Source organism: Fringilla coelebs (genome assembly GCF_963513975.1).
Source record: "Fringilla coelebs genome assembly, chromosome: 13".
Classification (NCBI taxonomy): Eukaryota; Metazoa; Chordata; class Aves; order Passeriformes; family Fringillidae; genus Fringilla; species Fringilla coelebs.
This window is the reverse complement of record NC_140039.1, coordinates 13,440,082-13,463,218: the sequence shown is the minus strand read 5'-3', so window position 1 is coordinate 13,463,218 and position 23,137 is coordinate 13,440,082. Positions and strand designations below refer to the sequence as shown.

At 43.3% G+C, this 23,137-nt stretch overlaps 1 protein-coding gene across 1 annotated transcript; it reads left to right on the top strand.

Annotated features, from left to right (window-relative positions):
• Positions 1-425: 425 nt before the first annotated feature.
• On the top strand, positions 426-21,590 carry IHO1 (interactor of HORMAD1 1; the record flags this gene model as incomplete). Its single annotated transcript, XM_084214560.1, has 8 exons — positions 426-481; positions 7,552-7,711; positions 9,060-9,217; positions 11,029-11,077; positions 11,758-11,845; positions 19,034-19,137; positions 19,914-20,013; positions 21,460-21,590. The coding sequence occupies 8 exons, from the start codon at positions 426-428 to the stop codon at positions 21,588-21,590; spliced, it is 846 nt and encodes a 281-aa protein (XP_084070686.1).
• Between the last annotated feature and the right edge of the window lie 1,547 nt (positions 21,591-23,137).

Below are 23,137 nucleotides of genomic sequence, written 5' to 3'. Positions count from 1 at the left end.
CCATAGGACCCCCAGGCCTCTCAAGCCTCAGAGTGTGATCTAGGAACTCTGAGTTTGGGGTGACCCCAGGGACTCTCCGGCCTAGATTGACCCCAGGGACCCCCAGCCCTGAGGTGAGACCCAGGGCCTGCCCCGGGGCCCCTCAGGCCCCACAGGCGAGCAGCCCCAGTGCTCGGCTGCATCCCAGGCCTGTGGAGGGCTCCAGGCCTGTCCTGGGCCGGCAAGGCCGTGCCCCTCTGGGCTGTCCCCACAGCCACAGGACACAGGTGATGCTGCCCTGAGTGGGGCTGTCATCTTCTTCCATCTCCCTCCTCCCTGCAAGGCACTGTGGCACCATGGCCGCTGCTGGTGGGGATAGGCCTTGAGGGCCGGGGCCATGGTGCTGCTTGGGGGCTCCCTGCCAGGGTGTCAGCCCTGAGAACAACATGAACTTCAACGTCTGGAACATCAAGGAGATGCTGAGCACGCCGACAGCCCTCGGGTGAGTGTGGGTGTGGGGAGATGGAGAAGGGATGGGGGGTGTAAAACCAAACACTTGCCAGGGGTGATGACAGGTGAGGTGAAACATGTCCAGAACTGATCTGTGGCTAATTAGAGAAGTCTAATGGAAATTCACTAGCCTGCTCCGGGATCCTGTTTATACCCCCAGCCTGCCAGCACTGCCATAGATCCACCATGTGGGAATCTAAAAATCAGCATTGGCTGGAAGCTGAACCCCTGTCCATTCAGGGTGTATTTGGAGAAGCCCTGTGAGCCGTGGAGATAAGTCAAGTGTTCCTCTTGCCTGTGCAGAGGGCAGATAGAACGAATCGTGATGTGCAGTATTATTGCACATTATGTAACTCAAAAATTATTCCATATCCTGCATTTATACACATGGCTTGTTTTTTTCCCAGCAGAAGCCAAAGAGCAGCTAGAGCTCTGCACATCTACAATCTACAGTGAAGCAACAAATACTCAGATATAAACATCTGGAGGGCAAATGTGTAAGACAAGCTGAAATTTGTACTTCAGAGCATCCTTTGTATCACATGGCTAAAAAAGGCAGTGGGACTCATCCCCTTTTTGACTCCAGAAAAGCTAATTGATGAATTTGGTACTCTGACCCTCTGTTAGTTAAATAACCCACTTACATAACTAACTTGTTCAAATTCACAGTTTTAGTCATACTGTCTCTTTGACCAGATGTAACCAAAGTGATGGATGATAATGAAAACATAATAGTCTTTTTCTTGCCCATTATACAAATGCTTGTCATATAGATATTAATTAACTGAATTTTGCACAGATGCAGGGGGCAAAGGGGAGCCAATTCAGGGGAAAATTTATTTATATCTCTCACAGTTTTGTCTTTATAATTGTGCATTGCTTAACTCTATTGTCTTCTTGGTACCTGCAGATTAATTTTATTTGTTTTTTTGAGAGGTTTGTTGGTTTTCAATAAGTTGTTTCTAAGTTTGAAAACCTGTGACTTTCAAGTCAGAGAATGAGGAGGGGAGGTTTAAAGAAGATATTAAAAACCAATAATATATATAAAATATATAATTGCATTTTTATATTATATACAAGATATATAAGATCTATTTTTAAAATATATAAATAATTCTGTGGAGTTGTGCCATATGGAAGGAAATGAGTGGAAGAAGTATAGATGCCTATTTGGAAAGGGTTCACTTGAATTTCTTCCTCCTCCAAAGTAGCCTATCATCTACCACATCTTCTCTTTTAACTCATTTATTAATGCAGGAAGAAAATATAGGCAAGATTTTAACACTCACTCCTCAGCATTTTCCACATTTTTTACGAGTGAGTTCAAAAGGGTCAAATAGTGCATAAAATGTTACTGGAAATGCAGCTGGGTTTTTAGAGGAGGTAAGAAGGGGGAGAAAATTTTCTGTGGACAATTGACTTTTTCTAAAAGAAAGAAAAGTTTCCCCCAGGAACATGTGAATGTGTGTGCGTGTATATTTGAAATAGGGGGCAAAAATGTTGATTACTTTTCCCTGGCTCACTTCTATTGCTAGAAACCTTTCCCACCACAGCAGGATATGCTGTTTAATCCCCAGAAAACTCTGTCAGGGAGCTTTAAAAATTAAACATAAAATCAGCGTATAATCTAGGCAGAGTATGACTCACTCTATGAGTTCTTTGCAAGTTTGAGTCAGGGTGTTACTTCTGAGAGCAGCTGCCACCAGGTCCCCAGGAAATGCAGAGCTCCAGTGATGCATTGCCCTCACAGACACAGCTCTGCACAAGCCCAAAAGTGCTCTGTGTTTTATTTGTTATCTGTCAGACACACAAGTGCTTCTCTGCAACCGTAACAGCCTGAGAAATAGGGTGTGGGGAACCAGAGCCCCTGACACCTGGTTTTATGTATGAATATTGACATAATAGAGATATGAGAAATGAAGCAGAGGGAATATTATCAGGTTGGACAATAGTATCAGGGTGCCAGTTGTTTTAGAGGGTGGAAGGGGGACACATGACAGCTATACTGGGAAAGCTTAGGCTCAATTTGAGTGTATTGACAAAGGACACAGTTTTTATGGATTGAAATGCCAGCCTTCATTAGAGAAAGTGCCACGTTAGAGCAGTGCTGCTGCCTGCCCAGCCAGGAGGGCTGGCAGAGGGAGATCACAGAGGATGAGAGAACAGCAGACACAAAAGCACTGATGCTTCAATCAGCTTTTGATTGACTGGATAAGCATCACAGGGGTGTGATGCTGAAAGTACATTTCAGACACCATCAATACCTGCCTTGGCCAGGGAGCTCGCAGGGGAAGACACATCTTGCCTTGGCCCTGAACTGAGCACAAGATCCCTGTTCAGGCTATTTGCTCTTGTAGTGCTACCATGAGAGTGGCAGTAGGGAACTGGAGTCAGTATCTCTGCAGGAGCAGCAGAAGCCAAAAAATCCACTACTGTTAATTAAAAGAAAAAAGACAGTGGAATAGTAATAATAAGCCTCAGTAAAAATTAAATTAAACTGTACAGCCCAAAGGGTTAAATGCTTGCCTGAGGGAGAAAGATTATTTAGACTTGATTATATTGGTTTGAAATTGAAGTTATGAGAAATTTCTTGTACCATGAGAAAAGAAGTAACTTGCTAAATGCATAAAAGCTGCTCATATACTGACTTCCAAAGACATCAGAAGCAGAAAGCCTGCCAGAGAGTATGTAAGGCCAAGAAATTATGAAAATATTAAAGAGGCATTCTAAAAAGCTTCTTGAAGTTAAGGCCTACTTGGGCCACTACACTGTATGGTTTATTTCTGCTGTTGAGAATAACTTCTAAGTTTAAAAACCTCATTCAATCCATTATCCATGAAATTCCATCCCAAATCACAAGGTCAGATATTTTGAAGTTACATTAAGTTTCAAGAATAAGCAGAAAATGAAGGAGACAGCCAAGACAAAGACCAGGAGAGCAGCTGTAAAATTCTAGAGCCTCAGAGGAATGAGAAACCCGGGCTGTAAGTGCAGGCTGGAAAATGGCTTCAGGCTAGAGAGGGGGGGTAGCAAAAGAACATCCTTGTCTCCAGATACCTAACTTTTAATATGGTTGGGGATGAATTTTGAGGGAGCAAACAGGGCTACCCTGCAGAAATGCCAATGTCCTCTTAAGGAAAGGGCTCTGTTGTAACTGGCAACCAGCTCAGGACAAAGGGCTACAGGGATGCCAAGGTAAGGATGTCTGGGCAGTATTGAATCACAGCTGAATGAATAATGAAGAAAGGAAAAATGACCTTGAGAAATTAAAATAGGACCAGAGGGATTTTGAACTTGAAATCTGGAAACTGGAGGCAGTGTTTGAGCTGAATAACTGGGAGGGATTTCATAGTGGTTAATGCACTAGGGCCAGTTCCAGAATGTGTTTGTAGAAATTCTTTTTAGGATGTGGTGCAAGTTATTTGCAGCAAGAAGGTAGTGACATTCCAGAGGACAGGAAGCAGAAGAATAATTTTCTGCTGTGACTGTTTCCAGTGAAGAGATGGCAAATGGCTGGAGGCTGCAATAGCAACTCTTTGATTTTAACTCCTCCAGCTCCCCTGTGCCCAAAGCCAAGGCTGATCCTTGCTCATTTGCTGTGCATATTGGCACATTGGCAGGCAGCTGATAGTGAGGATGAGAGCAGAATAGCAGAGCTAGAGACAGCTCCTATAGATACAGGCTAAAGCCAGGAGGAAGAGCAGGTGAATGGCAGCTCCCAGAATTTATACTGGATTTGTTGTGATTCAGTCCTGGTTCCTAAATGAGGAGGAGCAGAAAGGACTGTGAGATTTTCTGGAGGGAAACCAGGAGAAGAGAGACTTTATGGCACTGATCCTACTCAAGACACTGCTACTAGGAGAGAAAGATTTCTTTAGGAAAGAGGCTTTACTGCACTTTGAAGAAATGTGTCAGAAAGGTGTAAGTGAGCTTCACCCACAGTGCTTGAGACGAAGAAGGATGTTGGCACAGGTTCAGTGGGGATGACAGAACCAGAGAAAATCAGTGCTTATGGCAGCACTGCAGATAAATGTGCATATTGTAGAAATCTCAGTTTACTTTTTCAAATTACTCTTAAACCTTGGTGTTGACACATTAGGATGGATCCAAACAACAGAAGACAAATATCAGTTCTTAAAAAAAGATTGATGATGCCTATGGCGATTTACAGTTATGAAGCTTTAGTTTGTCAATGTGCCTAGAACATCTAGGAAACTTAAGAAGAGGGTATTTATTGCATGACATGTTTGTTTTGATGTAAGGCAGAACCTTTGACTGAAAGGTGAATGTTTACATATGACTGTGCTAAAATACTTGGAGTGGAAATCAGAAAATTAGAAAAATGAAAGAAGATCCTGAAAGTTCTAACTCCTCCTATAAAGGGGGAATTTCCACTGACAACAAGGAAACAGAGACTGGGAAGATCTTGCTGATCCCCCAGATATGCAGAACGAACGCTGCAGATTTTTTAGATCACGCTCATATCACGAGAAAGGGTTGGAGCTGCCAATATTGCAATACCTTGCATTAAGTTAGGTCGGAAAATGAAGTCATTTGACCATCAGTCAGCAGAGGATGATTTACCATTTTTTGGAGCTGTCAAGAACTTGTTTTACATATCTAAAGTTGGTTTTACTTTGGATGCATATGCTAGTGCCAGTACCAAAGGAATGTTATGTGCACCAACACAGATGATTTGGGGCACGGCTCATGTCAGCAGAAAGCCAGAAATTCTCCTGAGGTAAACTATTACACTCCTCACTTAGGAGGGAACTGCATACCTGGGATGTTTCCTTGCTGTTTCTGAGAAAAGGTTTATATTTAGGACAGAACATGCATCCCTGCATCTCAGGCATTCTGAAGGGAATGGTCAGGTGGTTAGAAGAGCTGGAGTTGCCTGGTCACGGATCTGCTCCCACATGTGATCATCGTTGTCTGATCTGTCAGGGACAGGCATGGGCCAAGCATGGCCAGGGTGATGGCTTGCCCAGATGGTCTTGTTAGTAAATTAATTGTCAGCAGTGTTAAGCAAGGGATAAAGAAATCCATTGCTCAGGGGAATGAGTGTATTCAAAAGAGACATCTGTTTCACCTCCCCCTTTAATTTGCAAAAGTGCCATCATTCCTAAACCAACTGCTGAGTGGACTTAAGACGGAAAAACTGGGCTCCAGAGCAGCCAACATCTGCCTTTGGTTGTAGTACAGAGTAAGCCTAGGAAGTCACTTGGCTCATAAAGTTCTCTCAGCTCAATACTTCTCACAAAATCCTTGTTATAAGAACCTTGTGCTTCAGGTATTGAATAACATGAAGCATCTGAGAAAATGAGCATATCGTGGGGTGTGATATTCACCAGCTGCACTGGACTCTTTCAAAGGGGGTTTGTCAAGGCCATAAAACATCAGAAGATTATAAAAACCCTTCCTCAAACTAAGAGGGAGGTTTTTTTTGCTGGAAGACAAGAGGGTTTAGAAAACTGGTGTAGGAGATGTACTACTCACATTGAATGCAGGGCCTCTGCCTGTGTGGGGTCAGGGCAGCCCATGTGCTCACATCTCCCCCACATACTGCTTGTAGATTAAGAATTTTTCTCTTTTTTTTAACAAAGCTTAGCTGAGATGGAAACAAGAAGCTGTGCAAGTAAAATTGTAGTCAGATTTTTTTCTTAGCAGATTTGGGGTCCAGAGAAGGATTAAGAGAGAAGGTTTGAATTCAGACAGATTTATCAGGCTTTTTGAGAATTCGGAAACCCATACCTTATCTATTTTTGCCTGCAGCTCAGTGTACTCAGTGAGCTTAAAGCCAAAAGCATTAATATGATATTGTCAGTGACACTACTGTATAATGGAGACTGAGCAGTACAAGTGCTGCTGTTAAATCCTTTCCCTGTTGTGTTTATGATGTTTGGGCTCCTTCCAAAACTGGGGATTAACCAAACACGTCACTGCTAATAAATGTTGGGGTGATCATCGCTTGTTATACATATTATCCTGCTCCTTCTCCTTTACTGGTATAATTTGATATGGAAGAAAAATCTTGTGTAAATTTTTCATTAATTATTTTCATTTATTTTGGTCTCTAGTTCCCAGCTCCAAAGGCAGCAACACATCTCTCCATCTTGGTAGCTCAAAAAAAGCAAGAACTTAGAATATAAACCTGGCACAGCTTTTTTTGTGTTTGGTCCTAGCCTAAACACTCTGCCAGACTTTGTGGATGTGGAGCAATGGAATAGCAATCATTCAAACTGAAAGATGGTAGCTTTAGATTGATTGTTATGAAAAAATTCTTTCCTGTGAGGGTGATGAGGCACTGGCACCAGTTGCCCAGAGAAGCAGTAGATGCCCCATCTCTGAAAATGTTCAAGGCCAGAAGGGATGCCACTTTGAATAACGTGGTACAGTGGAAGGTGTCCCTGCCTGTGGCACAAGGGTTGGAACTAGGTGATCTTTAAAGTCCCTTCTAACCCAAACCCTTCTACAATTCTTTGTGGAAAATGAAAAAAGTCTTTTATATGTACTTTTGCTAACAAAAAAGTTGAAGTCAGCCTCCAACACAATGAGAAGCAGGGAAGCTGTGCAGGGAAGCCCTTGTCTGAGGGAAGCTGATCCTGTGCCACAAGCCTAGTCCATAAAGCAGGAGAGAGTATGAGAGTGTTTCTGAAGAGGAGTAGAATCAGAGCAACACAGCAGAAAATCAAGGGTATCTAGGAAAGATTTATTTGAGTAATGCTCAAGGGAAAGAAGAGCACTTTTGAATAGCATGTTAATATGTTTGAAATACTTCCAACAATTCATATCAGTTCATCCAGCCATATGCTACCTCTATTTATTTGTTGTTCTACTGTGTCAGACTTAAGGCATCAGGAGAATAAATGCCCAAGAAATGTCAACTGTAAGTTAGAAAGGTTTATTCTCTTGGGGCTGCCTTCCAATTTATCAAAGCAACACCTGAGTTACAACAGAAATTGTTATCCAGAGTAGCACTTCCAGCAGGCCATGCAGGGAATTTTGTTTGGCTTTTTAATTGCTCCAGACTCATTCACATCCCTCTCTGCCCCATTTCAGGCCCAACAAGTTTTCCATGCGGAGCAGCACTGCCAGTGACTACTCAAGTCTGAGTGATTCCCAGCTGCTCTTTGGCTCCCAGTTCTGCCCGGAGAACGCGCAGTCGGCAGCAGCACCGCTGGAGCTGGGCACGCAGCTGGGACAGCAGAACTCCCAGGATGTGAGTCTCGCTCTCACTCAGCCCTGTACAGGCACACAGCCACCATTCAAAGTTAATGGAAATGCTGAAATCGGGTGGTAACATTTGCAAATGTCAGTAACTGCTGAAATCAAGTTGTCTTCTTCCTACATACACATCCTTACTGTTACAAGGCAAAGTAGCAGCCTGGTCAGATGAATGTGGTATTTATAACAGATTGCTATAAATTATTATTGAGATAGGTATTATTTTCTTCAATCACATTTTTTAAGTTACTGAAATAATATGAAATTATTCTCAAGCTAATGTCTTTAGACCTCCTACCTAGCTAGAGTTAGAATATTACATCTATTTTTCTTTCAAAAATGATGTATTTCACTTCCTTAGCTTTCCACAAGGATGACAGAACTACTCAGTGTTTGCTTCCCTGCACTGACAATGACCTTGCTGCTCTGTTATTAAGGTAGATGCTTGGATGATTTTGGATAGGGGTGAAGAGTTTCTATGCTCACAATATTCCTCCTACAGCTCATGGTTTCTGATGTTACCAGCCTCCACTAAAATAGTTCCTGCGCAGCTAACAGAGAGAACCAGATCAGAATAAACACACCTGGAGCAAAGATTAGGGAAGAGCAGTGGTGCCAGCTTGGAGGCCCCAGGCTGTCCTTCAGTTCCAGATGCTATCTGCTGTCCTATGCATTTTGGCTAGGAGCAGTTTTCATCAGACACAAAACAGGAAATTCACTTTTCACGATTAAAAAAACATTAATGGAATTTGCATTTTCTTATGTTTTAAGGAAAAGGCATTTCCATTTTCATCACACAGTGTCTGGAAATTTTGTAGAACGAAGCTTTCATATTAATATTAAATTTCTGTTCTAAAAAGTGTATTGAAGCATGTGAAAAACTCATCTACAGTCTGTCAATGTTGCTAGCTGGCAGCAAAATGATGTCATCCACCAGGCAATTCAATAAGATTTTTTTTAGATTCCTATATAGGGAGATTCTACTGACAACTTGAACTTTTCCATAATCCCAGGAACTGAAATTCATTTATAGTCTCCGTCTTGAACATAGAAGGGAAAAAACCCTGCAAACCTTATAATTGTAGCAAACTGAAAATCCTCAAGATGAGAGGAAAGCCTGTGTCTGGAGGAATTTGGGCTGGCTCTCAGTTCCAAAGGAGTTGATCTAACTAGACACACTCAATGAGGCATAATCTCACAAAATTCTTAATCTCCTCATCCAGTGTAATCTGTCATGTCCAATCACTGTGAAGTCTGTTTGCACTGGATAAACAAATGGTTACTTCTAATTAATGTTCTGATTATTTTTGTACTTCAACGGTTTTCTTTTGTTTGTGTCACAGAGTGAGCCCAGTATTTTTACCAAATACCAGACAAAACCACAGTTATTTGATGAAGAAACAAGAGAAAAAGGTTCTCTTAATTTTGGTGCAGGAAGAGTAAAAAGTGTCCTGGAAAATTTTGAAGTGAATAAGAACAAAATAAAGGACAAATATGACCGGTATGTAGACATCCACTGGAAATTCTTTCTCTTCTGGTGATTTTCACTCTCTGCAGCTCCTCCTTCCCCTCTTACAATCATATATGGCATAGCTGCATATTTCTCCAAGAAAAGTATTTTCAGGTTTTAAATAATTTCTAATTGGAAAGGGTTACAAGGTAAGAGAATAGTGTTTATTTGCAATTTATGTAACACATTCAGCCATAAGCCCCACTGAACAGCAAACCTCTAACCTGAATTTACCTTTGTCTTTATCTAATCAGCATTGTTTCTTTTTTCTGTATTGATTCTCTGTGAAAACCCTTATTTCTCAGACTTTTATAGGCTATGTGGGGAGTGATAAAAGGGACTCTGAGGATGGCCTTCACATTTGGGCCAAATGAGGAGATTGCCAAACACACTTGTGTGCAGATTGCATCTTTATAAACCTGCACAAATCTCTAGAATTTGATTTTCATACAAGATTTTTAATGTATTGGTTTTTTTTGGTAACAGACAAGTGTTATTTGCTAATGTAATTTGCATCTGCTGTTTGTCAGATGTCAAGAATTACAGGTACCTGTAGGTCCTGAAGGACCTCTAGGAACAAGCCAGCAATTTGAAGCTCAAAAATGAAATATGGCAAACTCCCCAGTGCACCTATAAATAATTCTTAGCACTGTACATTTTGTAATGTAACATCCAAAGTAAAGTGGGTTTTTATTAGAGCCTTTGATCAAATCTGGCTATGTATCTCTCTTGCTTTTTCAATGGGCACTGCATTTCTGTTAAGACAAAATTTTATTCTCAATTGCCTATTAGAGGAAGATTTTTGTAATGAAATGACAAAGTATTTTTAAATGTTTAGGCATCACTCATAATTATTCTTTATTTTTTCTTTAAATGGATTATGCTTCTTCCTACACTCCAGACTTGCTCCCAGATTAGAAGCCTGTTTTTAGAAATAACTATATTATCTTTTCAAAGATAAGTGTATAATTTATCAATTTGTATCCCCCTCAAGTTTGACTAAGAAAATTAGTATCTTCCTTTCCATAAGCCTAGAGAGATTTCTCATAACTAGATTCTACCTGGCCTCTGCATATTTTTGGCTGTTGTAATTTAGATCACTCAAATGATTGACTTAAAATGACCCAAATCTTCAGAGAGGAAAAGGTTATCACTTTGCTTAGCAACCATTCGTGCATTTTGGTGTGGCAAGTTAATCATGAATATAGCCTGGTTCCTGATACGCTGGCTCAACTTAAAAGGGCAGATAACAGAAACTGCAGGCATAATCTCAGGAGAAAAGGATTTGCAGTATTTGTTCTTCCTGGCCTGGGCTTTGTTGATGCTGAAGCTTTTCCCATGTTTTTCCCACAGTTATTTTAGTCCAAGCACAATACCCGTGTATCGCAGCAACTGGCACGTCACTGCACAGGCTGGGTCCTTCCGGAGCTGATAACACAGTGATCACACCCCAGCAGCTAATGGACAGCTGGGCAAATGCCAGCTACAAATTTGAAAGAGAGGCCAAAAATCTGAGAGTAAAAACCCCATACTTAATGTATATGACATATATGAGCATGTGTGAATATGATTTTTTTCTTAATTTACATTGCAGAGTCTATGTTTTCTTGAAACAAGAAGGTGACTGAGGTGACTTCAAAGGGTTATGCCCCCCGAAGTAATCATGTTTCTGTGCTAACATTTCATACTACACTATGCCTTGTAGTGTTTCCTCTCTCATTTTTACAGTGATCTTTTCATTTTTTGTACACTTCAGTAATTTACATTTCTGTTTCATACTTGTTATTTTTTTTCCTTTTCAGTGAAGTCCTAAGCTCCTTTATTTCCAGCATCAAAGACAAGCTTCAAGAGGTAAGTTACTTCAAACTCAGAATGTAAAATAATGAAGAGTTAGAAATACTACAGACTATTCAGTGCTCACTGAATATACAGACTATTCAGTATTCACTTTCTCTCCTTTGCTATGCTGATATATAAAATATTACATTCTGTGTCTTAAGCACTCAAATACTTTAAACCAACGACTATAAGGGGTTTTTTTGCATATACCATTGCCTTTGTGTCCTTGGGGTCAAGGTCTTTACAGACTTACCTCGGAGCCAGTGGTGAAATTTCTGTGGGTCTCTAGAACAAAAGAAGCTGTAGTGCCAGCCTGCAAATATCAGTTCTTTTTCCCTTCTGCGTGACAAAAGCAGTCTGCTCTCAGGATTAGTCATTGTGGTCTGAAGGTGAAGGTCTCTGACCCAACACTTCTATAATTAATTTTATTAGTTATAATTAATCCTATTTTACAGATCAGCATCTCTTTTTTGAAATATGTTCAGATTTCATGAGCCTTTTGACCATCCCAGATCTTCTTTGGGGTTGCAACCAACAGCTGGACAAATTGTTTCAAATGACAGATAAACAACCATTTTCAGGCTGTTCCATTTCATGAGTTGCAGTCATTGTTCTGTGGCATCTGGAGATGTGATTTTGCGAACAAAGAAAAGGCAATGTTTTAATTTTCCCATTTATCTTTGTTTTTACAGCTGCCAGTGTGCTTTGAGAAGTTTGAAGAAATGTTTGATTCCAAACTCAAATCCAGTTTGGTTTGCCTAGAAACCCTTTCCAAGACATGTGAGTCCTTCCAGTGTTCCTGTTAACAGCAGAGGGCACAGTCAAACTGCCAAATGTCAGCGTGTTGTCTGGAGGCTGGGGTGAATTGGGCAAGTCATTCTGCTCACAGCTGTTCTCCCTTAGGGAGGAGAGAAATTAAGATTTATCCATGGTATGGACTTGTCAGTTTTTCCATTCCTACTATCTCATTTTTTCCTTTTCTCCGTTCTCTTGTACTTAGGTGTGGCATGGTTAGACACTGTGCTCAAATTGATAAACACACCTCTGTTTTTGTGTATCGTCTGGAGCACGATCATTTTTAGGCTATCTGGAGTACTAATGGAATACACAGCAAAAATAACTTAGATATTTATATTCTGAGTATCCACTTTCAGTTTTTAGGGCTTTCTCAGATTTTCATATGTTAGTTTGAAGTCTTCCATTGCTCCTCTGTGCTTGAAGTGATTAAGTTTTGGATGTAAACAAAACTACTATTGCCCATTTCTTGAATGAGAAGCCCATAGTGAAGCACACTATTGCCATGATAAAAGAGTGACCTCCAGAAAAGTTAATAATATAAAATACTTCTGAACAACTCTGTCTCTCAAGTGGCTAATCACAGAAATCTTTACTGAGGGAAAATGCTTCAAGAAATTGTTTCTAATTTAGCTTAGATCTGAGCCTTTGAGAGTACATTAATTTTTAATGCTGGTGTGATGCTTTATCAACACTCTGTCAGGACTGCTCAGAGCTTGCTCTGCTCTGTGCAAGAACAAGAGGCCATTTTCAATATACACAAGAAATGTGAAGTGAGTTGTCCTGTGAGGTGAAGGCAGCAGACCTTCACAAAAGCACAGTGGTATTCAATGTGTGGCAAAATGTGGCTTCCACAAAGCACATCTCTGACAGATAGCTTTTAAATCAACAGAGCCCTCTCAAGCAAAAAGAGAGGAGTCTGATTCATTATGCTGGAGGCCATGATAGGCTGTACATTTGAAACACCAATCTCATTGTACTAAGAACATTCCCTTGCTGTGCTGGGCAAGTGCTCTTGGTGAGACCCTAATGTAAACAAAAATCTGTCTTCTTTGGCCAGCACAGCAAATTCCCTCTTACACATTTTCTCACCTCCTAATTACTTCAGTGCCTCAACTTGTCCACTCTGCAGCAGGACTTTGCCTAATTTCGCATAGCTCGCTAACAGAAATTGTTGTCATGGCACTGAAAATCAAATCTATTGTTCATGACTCCCCCTCTTCATTCCATACAGTTTACTCAGTTGTCCTGTTTCCTCTCCATATCCATTTTCAATGAATGTGCCTTGAATGAAATGAGAAACCTCCCAGAGGTGCATGCTGCTAGATTTTCAAAGCAATTGAAAAGAAAAATTGGCACTTTCTGTAATGCATCATGCTGCAGAGTGTTGAATATATAATGAAAATCATCACATGCTGCACAATGTTGTTCTTTTTATATTTCTGGAAGGTGCATCCGTCACTGGTTAATTGCAGATAAACACTGTCATTTGACTGATATCAGAGTGATGGATAATTAAGCTCCCACTAAATAGATACCTACGCTAGTGCCTTGAAAAGAGGCAGTTTCCTTGAAAAACTGGTATAAAATTCCAAAACTCAGGTGCAAGAGCTAAATTCAGAGCTAATGAAGTTCTGAATGCCAGTGAGTGATGATACAGTACCTTGGAATGTGGGTGACATGGCAGAGATATGTTAAATGAGTGGCAGGGGAGGATTTCACAGGTAGGAGAGGAATGCAGAGGATGAAGAGAACTAGTGCACCAGAACATCCCAACAACTCTGAAAAGGTGGAACTTCAAATCAAGTCTGTCTTCATTAAAAACTTATAAGGAGTATCACAGGTTGCATTTTTAGCAGTGGGTAGCAAGCACATTTGGCAGAGTCACCAGGCAAGAGCAAAACAGAAAATATTTTTCAAAATGTATTTCCAAAGCATTTCCAAGTGCTGTTGGGCTGGCATGATCTGTGCAGGAAGATTTTTTTAAATGTTCTTTTTTGAGTGTTTGTCCGTATGTGCTTGCACACAGCGGATAGAGCTGTGTCTGGCCCTGGAAATGATACAAGGTTTGGCTGAGCAGCTTCCACAGAAGCACAGGTGCTCTGTGCCTTGCTCACATCTCAGTGTGTAATGCACAGGGAGGTAAAGAGGCAGACAGACCCTGTGGCCTCAGTTCTTCCACCTTATATACATAGAGTTTCTCTGGTTGTCTTGCCCACTCATTCTTTTGTCTTTCCTTCTGGTTTCCACTCCTGTAGCTTGTTTCTTTTCCTATTTTTCACATTTTAATTTTCATGCCCACAGTTCTATCAAAGCCTTCTATTTTTTTTATACAAATGTCAATTTTCACCACTCAGCCCTCTCTGTGCTGCTTTGCTGTTCTGTATCTGGTAGTTCCAGCTGTGACAGCTCAGAACAGCTGAATCCTCCACAACACCTTGTCTGCAGTACACACGAGCAGCATCCTCCCAGCCTGAGTGCCACAGGCAATCCTCTCACACACTGCCATCAAGGGTGACAAAGTAATGTGCAATATGTCACTTGCAGAGGTATGAGGTGATGCAGTTCTCTGACAAGATGCAGGGCCCAGTGAGCAGTTTTCAAACATGACTTGCTTCCAGACTCCCCAGGCCCAGCAGCTGCTGGCAAAGTTTCCAGGGAACATGGCTGTGTTTAAAATGGTGAGATTTGAGCTTGTTTACCTTGAACAATATGGTCCAGACTGGAACACCCAATTCAGGCTTCCTTATGTCCTGTATGGATTGAACAGTCAAAAAGTTTGAAACTGATTTTAAATTTTTTTTTCCATGTAGCTGCTAACTAGCCATGCAGTGACTGACAAAGGATTTGAAGGACTTAACCAGACTCCAAAACATGGAGTATGGATGGTGAGAGGAAGTGTGGATGTTCCAGTAGATACTGGAACCCCTCATTGTCACAATTGAGGGCTTGGAGCAGTGTGTGCTGTAGCACAGGGTGCAATATGGGGCAGCTCATCCCGCAGTCCCCTGATGCAGGTGCTATCTGATGTCTTGTAGAACAGGACCCAGGTTAAGTCAGCACATCTCTGACAGCTGATTGCTTGGAGTGTATCTGAGCAGGATGCAGCCATGTCAGCCCAACTGTCTCACCCTCTGGCACAGCTCCATGGCTGCCCAGGGAGAACATGCAGTGCTCTGCTGAGGTCCAGAGCTGTCTTCCCTGCCCGTGTCTCACCAGGTTTATAGCACCTCCAATTTCCCCTACTGAATCTGGGCATGGGGGAACCAACCTCCTTCCAAAGTGTTATTTAAAGTGTCTGTGCTGTTAGTGCCAATCTCAGGATGAGCTGCATAGATGATGATAGAGAGACATCAGAAACAGTTGCTGTTTAATATTCCTAGGCTGGGAGGCTGGTGCTCCCTCCCTTGACTGCTCAGGCTGTAGTTTTCAGCTGCTGGGAGTGCAGCTGCACCGGGGTACAGGCTGATTTGCAGGGAACTCTCTGCAGCACAGGGTGGCAGCCCTACCCCGAGGTCCTTCAGCCTTTTATCTCATGCCAGATTTCATATTCCAAATGTTATTATTGTAAACAGCAGCATCCGAACACAAGGGTACAGCAAATCAAAACACAGCAATGTCTCAGATTGTAAAAAACTGCTTTGTTTAAATTACCTCGAGAGAGGCACAAGTCTGTGCATAAGTCACCCATTAACTGAGTAAAGATTTCCTGTCTGTGATCAAGTTATTCAATAACTATCTGCTGCAGGGTTTATTTGAAGAAAACCTCTGAAGCAGTCCTTCTTGATCATATTCAAAGAAAAAAGACTTAACAGGGTCCTTGATCTGATCTAATTTGGCTGTCTCGAGGCCTATTTTTGTTTGGTAAGCCTTTATTAACGCTTATTTTCACCTTGTTTATTAGTGTTTGACAAGTCTGAACACTTCTCTGGGTATGAAAGCAGGGAGGGAAGGAGAGTGCCCCTCCTCTGTACTGAGGGTTTTTTCTGCAGAATACTCCTACACGTAAAAACGAAACACTTTCAAAAGGCTGGCTGCTGCTTGCTTGCCGGCAGCATGCTGTGCTGAGTCAAATGTATGTGCAGATCACAAGCCCAGTGGATGCAGGACTATTTTTAGACTGAGGATAGTATGATGAAGAAGAATAGATAGATTAGGGAAAACAGAAAGTTTTAAAAATAATTCTGAGCTAAAATTAAGCATATGGGGAAGAACAGCAATATAAGGTAAGCTTGCAGATGCTGCCCTTCCTGTATCTTCATGATGTAGACATGGAAGGTGATAAAGTGACATGAAAGGAGTTTCTTCCTTTAGTCACTACTGTTTTCCTTCTCTTTGTAGGTTGGCAGGATCCTCAAAAACCTGCTCTCAGATTGCAGGTAGCCTTTGTTTCTAACCAGGGAGATAAACGTTTTTAAGGCCCACTCAAACATTCACTCCCCCGTTACAAACCCATTCTACAAATTATAGATTTCCAGGTTTCTAAAACAGTCTAAATCTGTCAGAGCAAAACACTAAAAGATTAAAAACAACAACCAAATTGTCTGCAACAGCATATTGCTTGAAATACGTGCAGATAATCCTCAGAAATCAGCCAAGCTCCTACAGAGAACAAGGCAAAGCCATGTGGTGATGTGCATCCTGAAATAATGGAGAAATTCCCCTAGAGCTCAAGTCTGGGAGGTGGTTTTAATTCAATGTGTGTGAGGACGATGCACAGATAAGGCAGCTGTGGGGTTCCATCTCCCAAATGACAGCTATGTGCACTGTGCCCAAGCAGGGCTCCTTCGGAGGAGGCAAAGTTAAAAACCCAGCTGGGCACAGGGGATTCCTGGTGCCAGGAGGTGCCATTCCCTGTGCTCATCCCCAAGCAGCACCTCAGCCCTGCACCTCTGCTTTGCGTGGCTGAGTGAGACAAACACTTTCAATCTCCTTTCATAAGAGGAGATTACCATGTAAGCACTTAATTAACTTGTAGCTTTTCTCTGCCCATGTCTAGCTCAGTCTCTTTCTTTCCTTGCACATAGACAGCTGGGAAGGTGTGTGGGCTTCCAGACATCCTGAGGTGCATAGCAGTTCTGTCAGCCAGAGCTGGTGCACTGCCACTCACCCCACTGCCCAGTGTCACCTGTAGCCTCTGGTGCTGGCATTTGCATCCTTGCGTCACTTGCTAATTAACTGAATGCCCTTTGGCTTTTGCACCCAGGTGACTATAGCAGATTTGAAGCCTGTTTGGCTCATGAGAAGGCCTTGATGAGCACCTGTCAGAGCTGCCTTGTCTCCCCAGGCCACTCAGCTCAAGAGCTGGTGTTTTCCCTTTAGTTGAGGCTTATTTTTTAAGTTTCCCCTTATTTTTTCTCCATTCTTTTAAATTACATTACATCTTCCAGTGAAAAGCTTTGTTTGAATCTCCAGAAAGGTCACTGTGTTGTCTTTGGCAAAGAAGTCACCTGCCTTGTCTTAGTGCATTAAATCACAATCCACCTTTTATAAAATCTTGTTCTTATTCCATTTCCCTTCATATCTTTGAGTATTTTTCTCCTCAAAGTCTGTTTTAAAACCTTGCACCATATGAGAACAAATTACTAAGCCCATAATTGCTCAGATTTTTCTCTTTCTTCCTTCCCAAAATTTTAAAACATCCCTGTTTTTTCACAGAAGCAAAGCCTGTACAATTACTTTCTGCCTGCTGCTCCCTAATAGTTTTTAGCTCTTTAACCAATTCCATCTCCAGTTTGACAGAAGGCCACAGCTCACTGAGATAATTAAGTCCCTGGAAGCTTAATGAAAAGAGATGAGCAGGAAGAGAAGGGATCCCCAGTGCCCTGCAGCTCTGCAGCCTTTGAGCACAGCCCTGTGGGCCAGGAGGTGCTCAGCGAGGAGCTGAGATAAACACCGGTGAGCAGGAACAGCTTCAGATGGGCTCTCAGTTCATCTGACACCAAAATCAAACAAACACCTTGGATCTGTAGCAGAAGAAGATTCATTAATTGCAGAGCTCTTGTAGCAGCTTGTTGAAATGTAGGCTTTATTCTGATTTTTCTCAGGTATGCAGTGCTCCAGCACTCCAGGCCCATTGGTTTGGCAGTGCTTTACCTTAGCAAGAGTGCTTTGGATCCTGTTTGATGCCAACCAGCCAACATTCCACACCATCTGTACACACCTTCCTGCACCCTTCACAGGAAAGACCAGACACGTTTAGCTCTTTCTCTCCACTTACCAGCTCTTTCTCTCTGTCCTAATTTACAAAATTAAAGTAGACTTCCACAAGATTGCTAAAGATTTTTCATCTCCACACACACTGCAAGCTGTGTTCCTATCCCATAGTGTATTAGGCACAGCAGTGATTCCTATAAGAGTAGTTGAAGCTGTATGGGGGGGAGTTATACTCTTATCCAATCATATAACACAAATGCCTGGGGTTTTATCAGTTTTTCTACAAGACTGACTGAAGCCAAGAGCAAATTTCTCCAATTTAAAACCCTGCCAGGGAGCCTGTGCCTCCACAGGACTCTGCTGGGGCCCCCACTACTAAGTGCTGGGTACAGCTGCCTGGTTCAGGTGGTTTCTGACCCCATCTCTTCCCATGACCAGCAAATGGAAATTCCAGCTCTTTGCATACTCCTTCATAATTTCCCTCTATTCTTTCTAGCAGTTTTCCTTCAGTTTTCAGCCTCCTGTGCATTTTTGACAGTTTCTCTGGTTGCACTTCTTAGCCATTAACCTCTTACACCTCCATCCAGTTCAAGCCCCATTTGCCATCACCTGGTTGCATGAGAGAGTTGTTTATACAGGGGTGGATCAGCTATGCTGGGGTCCCTCTGCCTTGGCCATGCCTGTTGGGCACCGGGCAGACAACCAGGCCTCAGCCTTCCCTGCTGAATTCAGCCAACCAAATTCTGCAGCTTTGCACAGCCTCTCTTCTCCAGCTGCTACATTAACAGAGGGCAGTAAATGAGGTTTGGCCTATGTGCAGCATCTTATAAATGTCAAGTGCCTTGCATTAAAAATCCACCCCATTGTTCATTGCTAGGGGTTTGGGGAGATCACAGCAGAAGAATCATGTGGTGATTCATGCCGAGCCATGCAGGAAGTAGCAATAGTACTGAAAGCACTTTATTCACATTTACAAATGAAAGACCAAATGTGGTTTTTATTGATTTCCCTATTTAGTGGAAGATGCTCTTCAAAGTCACTGCAGCTTGGTGCTTAAAGCTTTGACAGAAAAAAGCCAAATGGAGCAGGCACTGCTGGAGATGGAGAGGAGACTTGCAGCCGTAAGTGAAGAAATTAATCTTTTATTCTGAATCCTCATTCTGAATTTCTCCTGCTTCTTCAAAATACTGACTGAATATTAAATTGCCTTCGAATGGTGGATTATAAAGCAGTCTGCTCCTGTTATAATGAAAGGGGAAAGACATATTAAAAAGCTAATTTTAGGCCAGATACTGACAGAGGCTTACCCAAGCACTGGCTAACAGTGCTGTAAGCTCTGATGAAGCCCTGGTCAGTAAGAGAAGAAGCCAACAGTGCCTTGTTGTGGCAGGCTGTGATGGAGCACTTACTGCTTCCTCACCTGACACACGCCTTTGCTGGAGACATGGCGCAGTGCACGCCTGTGAGGGGAGAGCATGTCATCCCTTCAGCACCTTGTCCCTTCAGCCAGGTGTGTCACAGGGAGAGGAAAAAAGACGTGAAAAGAAAACAAGTGGATGTGAGCAACACAAGAATAAACTGTCAGAGTCCTCCTGATCAGGGCTGGTTTCTCCAAAGGCCCTGCTGCAGGAATTGCTTTTGGCAAGGATATTTCACACCAGCACATGAGAAGGCAGTGCTCCTAGGAGAGGGGGCACACAGTGGGTTAGGGGGATGCTCCAGTCCCAAACCTCTCACCTTTGTGGGAGAGTTTGAGGATATCTATTACACAGGAAGATACAAATTGCTAATCTTTGGGTCAATACCAAACGGACACAGTATGGTATCTAAAACTTTCTTACTATTGTGCCTCTTTGTGTGTTTTTTACTGCTTCTGCTCTGATTTCTGCTTCCCCAGAAAGATGCTGAGATTTTGGACATGAAATCCAGTATGCAGCTGCTGAAGGAGAGTCTGGAGTCACTGCCAGCCCAGCTGAATGACCAGTTCCTGAAAGCATGTAAAGAACTTGGCTTCCTGAAGCCGTGTAATACCTCAGCTGAGCAGCACACACTTTTGTCTAGTGCCAGCCTGCCCCCTCACATGACCGATAAGTCTTTCCAGACCTCTCCTGCGCTGTGCCAGCACTGTGTCCTGAGTGAGGAGCACCTGCACAAACCATGCTGCCCAGGCAGGGGAGTTTGCAGCTGTTCAGGCTGGTCTCATTTCCCCTGTGTGACAGTGGGACAGCAGCACAGAGACTCCCCTGGAAGGAACCAGCTCACTGGAGATGGCACACCTAACGGTGACCTAAACCCAGCCCCAGGAAACAAAGCCAGCCCCATTGCTACAGCAGCCTGTGGCAGAGCAAATACCTTTCTGCAGGAGGTGAAATGCAGCTTGGAGACACACAGCTGTGCTGCTCATCCTTGCATGTGCTGGGCTGGCAGACACTTTTTGGGGAGTAGTCAGAAGAAACACTGTCCTGTACCACTGGAAGGGCCTCTACCAACCCCCCTGAGGAAGGCATTCAGGAGAGGCACTCGAGGGTTTAAACCCCTGACACCATCACAGCAGCAGCAGCCTCAAGTTTGCCACCATTCTACACAGAAAGCTACACCTGGGCAAAGACACAGCAACTGGTCCACAAACCATGAGGTGGAGAAAGCAGCTGTAGGGAACAAAACAAAACTGAGTCCAGGAAGGATGTCCTGGAAAAAAGCAATAACGAGCAAGACAACATTCTCCACTAAGGGGAAAGGCGAACGCTCTGGATGTGCTGAGAGTGGGCTGAAGCAGAGGAAGGCAAATGGGATTATTGAATTGGAAAGCTCCAGAAAAAATTCCCTTCACAGCTACTTGGTTGATCTTAATTCAGAAAACTCTGACCTGGTTTTTGCAACTCCCCATCAGCAGATCCTCAGCAGTGCTCAGACAGGGCTTACAAATAATTTCCCACCAGTGCCACACTCTGATAAAAGCCTGCAACAACCTGCAAGCAGAAGAAAGAGAAGCCTTGAAATGAAAAAAACAATGAACATTTCCAGTGTAAAAAGGTATCTCCTGGATTCTTCTCCCGAGGAGGATGTACTTTCCCTGTGTAGCACAACAGGTGTAAAGCAAATGAGCTACTTCAGCCTCCAAAGCCCCTCAAGCTCCAAGAAACCATGTCCTGTCAATCCACTGGCTCAGCAGAAAACAGCCTGTTGCTCTTTACTGTTAGATTGTGATTCTTCTGATTGAAGGGGTTTGTTTCATGCTCGGAGTCCTTAGTGCAGGATGACCATTTCAGTTGCAGTTTATTCCTCTAGGTGTGCTACCTGCATAGTCAGAGGCAAGACTCAGGCCTGGATGCTTGAAAGTGCTACTGCCCAGTTGGAGATCTTGTAAGCGATTACATGCAGTCTAAGCAGGGCTCTCCCCTGGCTTGGAAAGCTGAAGGGATCTGCATTGCTTTACTTCCCAGCTCCCAGCAGAAATGCCATGGGCTTGAACTACCATAGCATTTACACAGTAGTGAAGTACCTGACATTCCCAGGGAGGACAGGGCTGGCAGAGCAGACTGTCAGCTCAGTCAGATTTGCCACTGAGATCTAGTGGAAATTCCTCAGCTAGATTGATACAATGCTATCTCTGTGGCCCGAGGCTTCACTCTGTTTCTCACTTGTAGTATCTCTGTTGGTTTGTTATGTAAAAGTTCAGGGTTTTGGTAGAGTAGTATTGTTCTGGTTGATTTTGATCAGGTTCAGATTTGTCTCAGGAGTTGTTTGTGAACTTTGGGCAGGGAGTGGTTTAACTGAGGAAAACCAAGCCCCAGCGTCTCAGGTTCATCCAGTACGGTATCTCTTCTCATTACAGGCTGAAATTCCTCCGTTTCAGAGATTTCAGGAAGTTATTTTGTTTCTACTTTATTTGTCTTTTGTATCTCTTGGCTGATTAAGGCATTCTCCAACATACACTTTTCAAGGCCAGTGGTTCTCAGAAACCAAAGATACACCAGGCAGATCCAGCAGATGAGATGTCTGGACAGTCCCAGTTCCCACAGAGCAACTCTCTTCAGGGTACCCAGCTGTGACTGTGGGCAGCTCCCACTGCTTCGGGCATTGGTGTCACGTCTGATTTTTGATTTGAAATGTTACCAGCAAAAGAAACACTTTGGTGTTGACAAAACCAGAATGCCACAAATTCAAATTATCCAGCTTTTCCATACCAAGGGAAATGGCTTTGATCCCTTTCTTCTGGCTTTAGTAAACTCATCTTCACCAGAACTCAGTGTGTCTATGTTGGGGTTTTTTTTGGTTGGTTTTTTTTTTTTTTGGGGGGGGGGAGGAGGGAGAGGCAGAGTCCTGTTCCAGCAGGAGAACAGACAGCTGTTCTTTAGCTGTTTAACTCCCCTGGATTGTGGAATTGGGAGGATTCTTTTTTTAGCTCCTCTCTGGTGTTTAAAGACTGAAGCCTTCACCCTTCCAGCTTAACATTGGTCCAGTGATGTTAATTTACAAGGAGAAGCTTGGGAGGCGGGGGAGGCGGGGGGATGGTTACATATGTGTAGCCCCCAGAGCCTTAGGACCCTCCTGTCAGTGAAGGGGGGCGGCGATGGCTGCCGGCAGGAGTGGCTGTTTGTTTACATTGCCCTTGAGTACCGGCCCCCCCAGCAGCCCCAGCACGGCTTCGCTGGGCAAAACCTGTTTGGTGGGCTTGCCACTCCGAATTAGCAAGGACTGGTGCAGGTCTCTGTTCAGCCCCTGGTGTGGATGCAGGGAGCTTGGCAGCACATGGCTGAGCTTGGAGGGACCTCTGGAGGTGTCTGCTGCAAGCCCCTGTGCAGAGGCAGAGCACGCCGAGACGGAGCATCAGTGCCGTGGGGGGCAATGCAGGGCTGCCCTGGGGACCCTGCAGCTACTTGCCACACACATGCTCTGGAACACAGTGCAAAACAAAATCCCTGGAGATGAAGGTGTAACAGCAAGAACAGCCAGCAATGCCTCCCCTTGCACAGGACAACCTCCCTGGTGAATGGGATGAAGCCCCAGCATGCTACCCTGGCCCCCACAGTCCCCCTGTCTATTCCCATTCAGGGTCTCCTCCAGGGTTTTAGCTGCCAACAAGGGCATTTGTCCCAATATGGCTGTGAGGGTGGCAGC